The 11,052-nt window shown below is 51.9% G+C and overlaps 1 protein-coding gene across 1 annotated transcript; it reads right to left on the bottom strand.

Moving 5' to 3' along the window:
* Positions 1-3,301: 3,301 nt before the first annotated feature.
* On the bottom strand, positions 3,302-10,315 carry STX4 (syntaxin 4). The gene is made up of 11 exons (XM_047087497.1): positions 9,923-10,315; positions 9,632-9,733; positions 9,420-9,519; positions 9,210-9,284; positions 8,623-8,693; positions 6,750-6,858; positions 6,601-6,677; positions 6,228-6,365; positions 4,901-5,011; positions 4,708-4,806; positions 3,302-4,612 (listed from the first exon to the last, which is right to left on the bottom strand). Exons 1-10 carry the CDS (start codon positions 9,950-9,952, stop codon positions 4,726-4,728), a joined length of 894 nt encoding a protein of 297 aa, XP_046943453.1. The 5' UTR covers positions 9,953-10,315; the 3' UTR covers positions 3,302-4,612; positions 4,708-4,725.
* Between the last annotated feature and the right edge of the window lie 737 nt (positions 10,316-11,052).

The raw sequence follows: 11,052 nt of genomic DNA on the forward strand, positions 1-11,052 counted from the left end.
ACTCTTGATTTTCGCTCAGGTCATGATCCCAGAGTCGTGGTATTGAGCCTCATGTTGGGCTCCATGCTGGTGTGGAGCATGCTTGAGATTCGCTCAGTCTCCCTCTGACCCTCCCTCCACCCCCTGCATGCAGGCACTCTTTTTCTCTCAAATTAAAAAAAAAAAAAAAAGAAAATTAGAAGGACAAAGACACACAGCACTTACTGGCCCAGAGTAATTCTAATACCTTGCTGAGCAGATGTTGCAAAGGCCCCCCACTTTTCCTGAGAGTGGGACTGCTCTCTGGGATTAATTCCCTAGTTCCCATTAAGTAGCTCATCCGTTCCCATTTATTCTCCTTGGCCACATTTGAGAAAACACTGGAAGTTATGCCCTTCTGAGGCAAAGCAGCTTTCTGCCTCCTTCATGCCCATAGAAATTTGGGAGCCCTCAAGGTCTTAAACACTCATGGTCTTTTAAAAATCCATGATAGTGCCTTTTTGTGAGGAGGGAAAGAGGCTTCTTATCTATTGGATTCCAGTCACTTGTGGGCCAACTGCCAAACCCACCAATTCTTTTCAGACATGCCTCTCTCTTTAGACTTAATTGTAAGCAAATGGAGCCTACTCACTCCTTTGGGAGAATTACACTCTTAAACTCTCTTCTCTGAATCATCTTGACTAACTGAAAGGCTTTATTGGGAACCACTTTGACCAAGTCAGAGGTTTTTACAAAAGGCACGAGAGCCATACCCTTGCCACAAAGATGAGTTTTAATCACTTTGTGGTTTAAGGGCCTTATCAGTCGTATCTTTCACTGGCTAAAAATGTAGACCACCTGCCCAGAAGTTTCTATATTCTCTTCCATTTCTGCTTAAAAACTGGCCAATTATTTTCTAGGTCATCTCTTTCTTACAATAACTTGTCAAATGCATCCAAAGGCAATCAAAGTATGCTACTAGTATTCTTTCTCAAAATTTCCCCCCAAAGCCCCAAGCTCATTTGGACATCATTTACATTCTTAGTTATTTCCAGCTTAGAGTTTAACCAAATGCTTCACCACTGCCTAACACATGTCACCATCTTTCCAACTTTCACTGATGGTTTCCTCATCAGCCACTGCCCAGCTCCAAAGCCAATGCCATATAATTCAGGTTCATTTTTAATGTGGTAATACCCTACCTCTGGGTACTAGTTCTGTGACAGTTGGTTTAGACTTGTTCTTTTTTTTTTTTTTAGACTTATTCTGACATAACAACAACTAGCCTCCAAATATCAGTGGTTCACAAGTGGGAAAAGAAAAGGCAAGATGCCAGACTACTTGCTGGTACTTAAAGCTTCTACTGGAAGTGATACTTTACATTTCTACTCATATCCCATTGGCCAAAGCAAGTGCTACACCTAAGCCTATTGTAAGTGGGATATGAATGTCTACAGTCCTACAGTGAGTAGTCTACAGGAAGGACAGTATATATTCAGAACAATAATACAATCTATCACAGGGCTGCGGAAATGTCAATCACTGAGTTCATCCACTCCTTCATACACACTCTGCTGCACAGTTTTGTACCAAGTAAGACTTCACATACATCTTGGTCAAAGACAAAGTCTTGATTCGAGGTAGACAATTTATTTTTTTTTAACGTTTTTAAGTTTATTTATTTTTGACAGAGACAGAGTGTGAGTATGAGCTGGGGAGGGGCAGAAAGAGAGACACAGAATCCGAAGCAGGCTCCAGGCTCTGAGCTGTCAGCACAGAGCCTGACCTGGGACTCGAACCCACAAACCATGAGACCATGACCTGGGCCAAAGTCAGAAGCTCAACCGACTGAACCACCCAGGCACCCCTCGAGGTAGATAATTTATATAGGCTGGTCAAAGTAGCCTGACCCAGACCAGTCAGGTTTCTTTTCCTAGTAATTTGAACCATGAAATATTGAGTGATGAGTGAATGAGGCAATAAGTGGGGAGAGCTATAGATGAAAAGCTATGCTGCAAGATGGATTTGGAAAAGCTGCACTCAACCAAGACCCTGTTCCCTGAACAGCAGCCAAGACAGGACTTCAGCGCAAAATCTGCCCCTACCTCCTCACTGAGCTCAGTTTTCCCCAGGAGAGGGTATCGACAAGAGAGCCACCTTGTGGATTTTCACTGGAGTGAAATCTCCAGTGCATGGGTCCACCTGACTGCGAGATTTGCCCCAAACTTGCCACTCACCTGTTCAAAACCCTTCCATGTGTCCCCTAGCCCACAGGAAAAGTTCAAACTACCGGGCCAGCATCCGAGACCTCACTGGGCCATCTAGCTACCTCTTTCAGGAGGTTCTGCACAGCTTCCTGGGTGAGACAGAGAGGTAAACAGGCTTTCAGGGGTGACGCCGTCTAGCAAAACCGATCAGAAGTCACATACCCCACACGGATACCCAGCTGCATTACCCAGCTGCGTAGATGTGACACAGTCTTTGCCTTGGTCTGATAGTCTCCTATCAGATCCCAGTAGGTGCCACAGGTCGTGCAGTTTTCCTCTGAAGGCAGAAAGGTGAGTGCGTGGGCAAAGGCGAACAACAGGACAGAGTTCCGCTGAAGATGCAGGCCGCAGGGGAAGAGAGGGAGAATTAGGGAAACCCAGAGGCCCCGTATTCAAATCAGTCTTCTACTGGGGCAGGATCCGTCCTACCTCGCAGTTTTCCCATTGAGCCGACATCCAGATTGTGTTTGCACACCTTTCCTGTAGATGTCTAGGGCTTCATCTGTACACGGGATACACGATCTCAGGCAGGACGGAGGCATGGGTACCCTCCAAGACTTGCACAGCTGCCCAGTTCAGCGAAGAGGGAGAGGGACCCAGCCACGCCTTCTTGGGAGAAGTCCCAGACTCACTACCCCAGCCAGACTCACTAGTTCGTGCCCCTCCGCCTGTTAGAGTTTTGATCATGCCCCCGACGCCCTGTGATCCAATCACTTTTGGGTGCAACTGAGGACTCGCTGAGGCCCCTCCCATATCAGCATTTGGTTAATTGTGGTTTAATACCCAGTGTTCACTTCCCCAGGACGTCTAACAGGCCAATCCCGATGCGCTTTAGGAACAACATTTAGTTCCGCTGGCCAATCATCTTCCAATTCCCACAAGGCCACGCCTCCTAGACTCAGAGCCAAGCTTACGCTTGGACCTGGACCTGGCGCAGGCGCCTTGCAACAGCCGCGCCAGGGTCACTTGAGGGCCACCGGGAGGCGCTGCAGGCGGGAGCCCAGATGGATGGAGGCAGAGCAGGCAGGGATCATCGGGGCCTAACCCCACCCCCACTCCACCCCCCCACCCCCCCCCCGGCTCCTTCCCCCAGGCCAGGCCCAGGGGCGGAGAATGAGACTGCACCGAGGGACACACGTCCAGCCCTTCCATGACTCGTGTCACCCCAGCAACTATATGTGTGTAGCCGAAGCAAGCGGTACTGTGGCCAGATGGGCTGGGCAAGGGCGGCTTGGAGCAGCAGCGTCATCAGCAGCAGGGACCTGTGGGATCGAAAATGGGATAGGACAGGGCGGCTGGAACCCACCCCCCAGACCTTGGTTGGGGACAGGCACCGCCCCATTCCAACCAGGCTTCAGAGCCAGAAGCCAGCTTACCCACGAAACTAGGTGTCTGAGGACGGGTGCCATGCCCAGCTTCGGAAACTAGGCTTGGGATTCGGAACTCTTAGAAATTTAGAGTTGGGGTCTGGAGTTTAGGTGCCTCCTAGAAACCAGGTGTCAGGCTCTTCTGTCTCTTCTACTGCTTTAGCCACATAACCACATAGAAACCAAGTGTGCTGATCTAGAGTCACTGGCTCTCTAAGCTGAACTCCTATGTCAAAGCCTATCCTTTTTTCTGGGCACAGGGCTGCTCCTTCTGCCTGGCAACCTTTCCCCTGCTTCTTCCTGTAACTGGCTCCTCCTCATTTAATGTTCCACTCAAATGTCGCTCCTTCTGAGACAAGCCTTTCCCTGTTCACTGTATGTGAAGCAACAGCTCAGATACACGGTGCTTACTCACAGTGCTTCTTCTTAGCCTCAGGAATGCCCACCGATGCCCCACAATCTCACCTGTATCCCAGCGTGGCCTGGCCCAGCTTCACTGCTTTGGCATTAGGTACTCACAGTAGTCTTTCCCCAGGAACAATACTGAGCCAGATGTGGGTGTTACCCCCTCCCTGCCCCACCTGTTCCTATGGGATAGTAGGAGGGCAGTACCAGCTTGCTGTGGTCATAGCACCTGGAACAGTCTGATCTGAGTCTGCCTGGGCTGGGTCTAGCCCCAAGGATGGCCAGGAAAAGGGGAGGCTGGATACCTGGAGGTCCTGGGACAGCCCTTCCAGGAACACACATGCACAGGGGAGTCTCCAAGCTCTTTTTTTTTTTTTTTAATTTCTTACAAAACCATGTGTTCCAGCCAAAGAGGACACTGCAGGCCCTCTCCCAGGCATTGCAGTTTGAGTGGGAAAGCCCCCATGAATGAGTGGCTGTCAACCCCAGAAGAACTGTCTGCCCCTCTGCACAGGGCCAATGTGAGGAAGGGGGTCCAGCTGGAGGCTCTGTCCTGCCCTCCCCCCTCAGCTGCTGGGAGAGAAGGCAGACCTGGGTCCCTGGTGCTCTTAGTGCCTGCAAGGGAAGGAGGGAGAACAGGGTCTGAGGGGAGGAGGAAAGCCTGGGGCCCAGGATGAGGCAGGCCAGGGGGCAGGCCCACAATAGCTCACCAAGAACGTGCGATGTTCTCAAACCAATATGGAGACACCAATGATCACTGCCACAATGAGGACAGTGACAGACAGACAGATGGCGATCAAAACTTTTTTCTGTGGGAGAGGAGGAGTTCAGAGAAACTCACTCAGGAAGGAAGGGAAGGCCACCCAGGGCCTGGGATGGGACGAGGGGGACAGGGAAGCTCACCTTCCGTGCCTTCTTCTGGTTCTCCAGGGCCATCTTGACATGTTCTTGCCCCCGTTCCACATAGTCTGCTGAGCTCAGGATGTTTTTCTCAATCCGGTTGATCATCTCCCCCTGCTCAGAAGAGAGGATGGTTCAGGCAGGTGGGGATAACTGGGGGTAGAGGGCCCAGTGGCTCCTGTTTGCTCACCCTAGTTCAGGTGCCTGAAGGACATTTTCTGGCAGAAAACACTGCACTGACAAAGATGCGGGGGCAGGACCACATCTGACAAAAGTCCACACTCTTGAGGGTGGCTTCCAGGACCCCTTTTATCATGTGGTCCCTCCTGCTCTGCTCCCTTACCCGTAAAACCTTCATTTGCAGTGGTGGCTTGGAGCCAAGTGCCTTAAGAGGCTCACACCTTTTCACAGAGGGTGAACTTTTGTCCCCTTGTAAATCTGTCTGAATTTGCCCATTCTTCTAAGGCCTGCCTCTCAACAGCTGTGAAGCCCTCCCCATCCCTGCCTCCTCATCCCGGCCAGCCTTCAGGTCCTGGTGCTCCTACTGAGTGAAATCCCTTCCCCATGACTCCCAGCTACACAAGGGCATTGGCTGCAGCACTAGTGAGTCAGCTCCTCCACAACAGCGCTGGAAGCTTACCTCACCCCATACAACCAGGGCCAGGAGAAGAACGCTACCTCCCACCCCGACCTCATACAGATTTGAGGACAAAGGCCCACTGTGAGACAACTTTGACTAGAGCTGTTAGAGGTATAAGGGTGGATTGTATTGGTGAAGGAGGAGCCAGGGTTGGGGCTATACCTGGGGTGGGCTAAACTGGTGGATAGGGTGAGATGCTGCATATAGAGGAGTGGCCACCTGGGTAACTGTGGAGGTAGAAGGAATTCTGGGGCATGGCTAAGGATGGAAATAAGGGCCAGCCTGGGGGCATGGCCCAGCCTGGAGGAAGATAAAAACCTCAGGGAGAAAGGCTTAAGGGTGGAGATGGGCTGACAGTCACAGCTGGGGTTCTTTTCTTTATTATTATTTTTTTAATGTTTATCCATTTATTTTTCAGACAGAGAGAGAAAGAACACAAGTGGGGGAGGGGCACACACACACACACACACACACACACACACACACAGCATCTGAAGCACAGGCTCTGAGCTGTCAGCACAGAGCCTGATGCAGGACTTGAACTCCCGAACTATGAGATCATAACCCAAGGTGAAGTCAGATGCTTAACTGACTGAGCCACCCAGGCGCCCCCACAGCTGGGGTTCTGACTGAACATGGTCTCACATCCCGGGGCTAGGTCAAGCCCAGCCAGCTATCCTGGGTGCCCACCTGCACCTCCACTTCAGTAGCCAGAAAAGTGAAGATCTCATGAAGTTCACGGATACTGCGTTCAAGCTGCTGGATCTCACTGTGCCGGGCTGAGATCTCATTTAGGGCCTGTCGAGTCACTTGTGTGTCCTTCAGTATCTGGGGAGTGGACAGGAATGGACAGATGGGTCACAGGGAAATCAGCAGCAAGTGAGAAGTTCCAGTTGAGCTTTCAGGCAGCCCTTGGGATTAGAAGTGGGGCTAGGGCCCTGATGAGTGACTCTAGGCATGCTAATTCACTCCCCTCTGGGCCTCAGTATTCCCTCAATCAAAAAGGGCCAGGCCTCAGAGAAGATGGGAATCCCAGAAGAGGGAGCGGGCTGTGGCCACTCACATTGGATACAAACACCTCACTCTGCCCACTGTCCAGCATCTGCTCCAGCTCTTCGTCAGACACCATTCCAGCATTTGCTGCGAAGGAAAAGGCCAGGCTCAGAGCTGGGTCAGGTTACCTGACCCTGTGGGCCAGACACCACAACTCACTGATCTTCAGCTGCCTCCGAATCCGCTCCACATTCTTCTCCCGATATTCCGACTGCATCAAGTTGCACTTGTTGATGAGCTCCACGAATTGCTGGGACAGGACCCCATGCTAAGGATGGAGAATATAGGCTGGGCACCCCAGGAGGATTTGGCCTCAGCATCCCCACGGGTAGAGTGAGCAAACAGCATAAGTACAAGTGCCTGCCCCCTTAACCACCCTTCTCTCAAAAGCCAAAACCCTTACCAGGGCTTATAAGGCCCTATATGACCTTCCCTTCCCCCATTTCCCCTCTGACCTTATCTTCCCAGCTGTTCCCTCACTCACTCCCTCCAACCACAGTGGGCTCTTTACCCTCTCCCACCAAAGCCACTTCTACCTCAGGCCTTTGCACTCACTGCTCCTTGGTCCTAGAATGTTTGTGCCCCACAGGAGCCTTTAAATCTTTGTTCCAGTATCACCTTCTGAACAAAGTTTTCTTACCTTATTAAAACCAACCTGCTTTCTGCCGGCACTCTCAATCCCTTTTCTCCTCAATTTTTCCCTTAACTATATTCTAAAATAGTGTACTGCTTTATTATGATGTTTGTCTCTCCCCACCAGAATGTGAGCTCCAGGAGGATAGGGATCTTTTTTTTTTTTTTTTTTTTTTTAATTTTTTTTTTTTCAACGTTTTATTTATTTTTGGGACAGAGAGAGACAGAGCATGAACGGGGGAGGGGCAGAGAGAGAGGGAGACACAGAATTGGAAGCAGGCTCCAGGCTCTGAGCCATCAGCCCAGAGCCTGACGCGGGGCTCGAATTCACGGACTGCGAGATCGTGACCTGGCTGAAGTCGGATGCTTAACCGACTGCGCCACCCAGGCGCCCCGGAGGATAGGGATCTTTGGCTCACTGCTACATCTCAAACAGCTAGAAAAGAGTCTAGCACACAGTAGACACTCAATACATACCTGTGAATGCTTGCTGAACACCAGCCTGACTGCTTAGACTAAAGGTGTGCTGGTATACCTGGAAGTCAGCCTATGGCCCAGACTTTACAGGTCCAGCTGGGCCCTCAGCCTCTCACACTAATGACCACCACAGCCTCCTCCTGAAATGTCCTCTCACCTTGTCCATTCCCCTGCTGTCTTCCATGTGCTCATTCCTTGGAGCTCCTTCCTCAGAAACATATCTGCTCTCCAACCTTCAGCTGCACCCTTGCAAGATGCCCAAACCACTCTATCTTCAATCTGGGGTCCGTGCTGAGCTCTGGGCCCACCTACTCCAACTCTGACCTCCAGGAACTCCAAACCACTCCTCATTGGGTACCCAGAGGGAGGCAGCTAGATCGCCTCAAATCTTAGGAGTTAATAAGATATTGATTCAGTGACTTTCCCCTTCCAAGGAAGTTCCTCTTCCTGACTTCTTGAATTCTGTCCATGGGGCAGAGGATGTCCCATGTGACAGGGATATCCTCTGCCCCGTGGGCAGGAAACCTCCCACTCATTTATGACTATATCCTCTTCTTCCCTGGGCAGGGATATTAGCTACCAAACCCTACCTGAATAATGTCTTTGCCACCTATTCAAGTTTGACTCCCCATCTTGGTTTCTAGAAAGCATGGCTTCTGCAGCCAACATGTCCTTGGGCATGATCTGGGGACCCTGAAACTTGAATGGAGAAGCCAGAGCAGGATATTAGATAGATTGGGAGTCAGGAGACCTTGGGTCTTGACCTTGGGTGAATTTTTTCTTTCTCTTAGTCTCAGTTTCCCCATTTGAAAGTCATCAGGTTGAACTTGATGATCTCTAAGGGTCCTTCCTTCTTATTTCTGCCACCGAATGATCTAGGAACACTTGCAAAGTGTCTGAGCTCTGGGAATAACAAACCTACCTGGGTTTTTTTCATCCTTGTGTTGACTGAGTTATAATTCTCATCAGCTTCCTCCTTCTGGGGCTCTATGGCTGTGGGAAGACACAGGGTATTGGTGGGGAAGGGGGTTTGACCTGTAGCTTCGGAAAATCATGTGGGGACCAGGACACAGGGCCAGGACCATACCCCATCCATACAATAGAAAGGTGCTTATCTCTACAAGATTCTTTTGGGAATTATAATTTATCATAAATGACTAATTCTGAGCCTCTGATGGGAGAAAGCATATTTTTCTTCACAATACATCAGAGAATTCCCACAGGTATGCAGAGGCCTCTTGACAAACTCCCATCTGCCTGTCCAAAGAGTGCACATTGGGCAGCAAGAATTGTAGGAGTAAGTGGTTTCCTTATAAATAAAGGAGCTCAAGAGGCAGGCATGTGCTGTGGAAAGTACTATGGACTGGAAGCCAAGAGACAAAGATTCTAGGCCTAGGCCTGCTGTGTGACCTGGATACATCACTGGCCTCTCTGGGCCACATACTCCCCAGATATACCAGGAGCTGGGCAGGACCACAGGGAAGGATGTCTGAGGTCTTAGGAGCTCACCCTTCAGCTGCGCTCGAATCTCCCTCCCCAGCTGTTTGATCTCATCACGCAGGTTCTGCAGGTCCTGCTTCATACCTGAACAAGAGAAAGCCATGACTCCCAAACAGTAGCCCCCATCTCAACAAACCTCCCTAGCCACCACCTGCATCATACTACAATCCCCACAATCCCTCTGGCTGAACATGCGTTGGCGCTTCGGGTTTCACTCACTCTCCTCGGGAAGGGGCGTGGCCAGGATGGTGACCTGCTGCTTCTCCAACTCTCGGACTTTATTCTCCAGCTTGACAATAGTCTGTCGAATTGTCCGGACCTGGGGAAGGTGACCAAGAGGGCTGAAGGAGATACGGGGGTACTCCAGACTGCGCTGCTCCTTGGGTCATCCAGCCCCCTCGTGAAGACAGGCCGAGACCCCAGCCTCTTACCTTTTGGAAGAACTCATCGTCCGGGCTCCCCAGCCGTACTGTGCCCGGGTGTACCACCAGCGCGACCCGCTCCTTGTCCTCATCGTCCGAACTGTCATCCCCCTGCCAGGGCCGGGGTTGCTGGCATCAGTTCCCTGCTGTTGCTCTCTCCCCGCAGGACTCACGGACTTCCGGGTCTTTCCTTTCCTAGCCCTCAGCCACCCCTCCCTACCCCTAAGACCAGGAGTCCTGTATTCCAGCCAGACCCCATCCCGTCCGCCCGTCCCCAACTCTGCAGCCGCTACTTCTCACCTGCCTCAGTTCGTGGGTCCTGTCGCGCATGGCGGCCCGAGCTCCCTTCCCCGGCACGGGAGACCCGAGGGCCTCAAGACTAAGTTTAGAACTCCCGTACCCCACTCACACTCTGACACTGACACTCCCCTCCGCCCTCACCCTGCGGACCCCCAAGCTCCCCACGAGCCACCAGAGGCTCTGTGCCAGGTACCATCCACAGTCAATGCGAAGAAGCCGACCTTGGGTACCCCCAAGATTCCACAGGTTGGAATTCCCTTTTCTTTCCCCCCCTCCCTCTCCCTTAGCCTCGGCCCCGCCCCTCTGGGATGATCGGGGCATGCGCGTGGGGTCGCGTCTCTTCCTCGCCAGAGGGAGAGGCGGAGGTCGGAAGCTGTAGCGCCCCGAACGGAAGCAAAGCTGCCCGGACGTGAGAACCCTCCCCCTTTGCCGGAACCGTCGCATCTTCCAACGGAAATCTAGTTGCCAAACCGGGTGGGAATGCGTCATTGGTACGTAATCTGAGAGGCCCTGCATCTCATATCACGCCATGGTGCCCCTCCCCCCCCCCGCGTCACATGACCGGCTCGGTCCCACCCTCGAAGACCACAGAACGTGACGCTTTGGTTGTCACGTGTCTCGGCGCTGTAGGCTCCATCGCTGGAATACCCTTCCTCCCTACGAAGTCCTCGGCACCCCGGCGCCGAAACTACGCCCCTCCAGCCTCCACGAGGCGGGGAGGGGTCTGCTGACTATCCTCAGAGACCCTTTGAGGCAGTGGGTGGTAGGACCCTTGCTGAATTCTTTCTTTTGCGCCCAGGGGCGTGGGCAGAGAACTTAAAATTCGGAGCTGTTAGCATCATGGGACCTTGAAATTCAGGAAATAATAAGATCCAGCGTCAGAGAATTGCAGGGTTTTGTAGACAGAGAATCTGGGGGTGGAAAGTGACCTCACCCAAGACAAATCTCCCGCATGCTCCTGGCTCAGCCTCACAGGTGGGCGGCTGGCGCCCTGCTTGAACACTGCAGTTCCGCTGCACTCACCACCTTCCGAGCATGAGACCATTTCAGGGCAACTAAAGCTGAGAAAAGTGTCTGTATTATATTGAGCAGTCTGCCATTTACATCTCTCTCATCAGGGTCTACCCTCT

Source organism: Lynx rufus, unplaced genomic scaffold (assembly GCF_022079265.1).
Source record: "Lynx rufus isolate CCGP_SWC_20201006 ecotype Redwood Valley unplaced genomic scaffold, mLynRuf1.p SCAF_23, whole genome shotgun sequence".
NCBI lineage: Eukaryota > Metazoa > Chordata > Mammalia > Carnivora > Felidae > Lynx > Lynx rufus.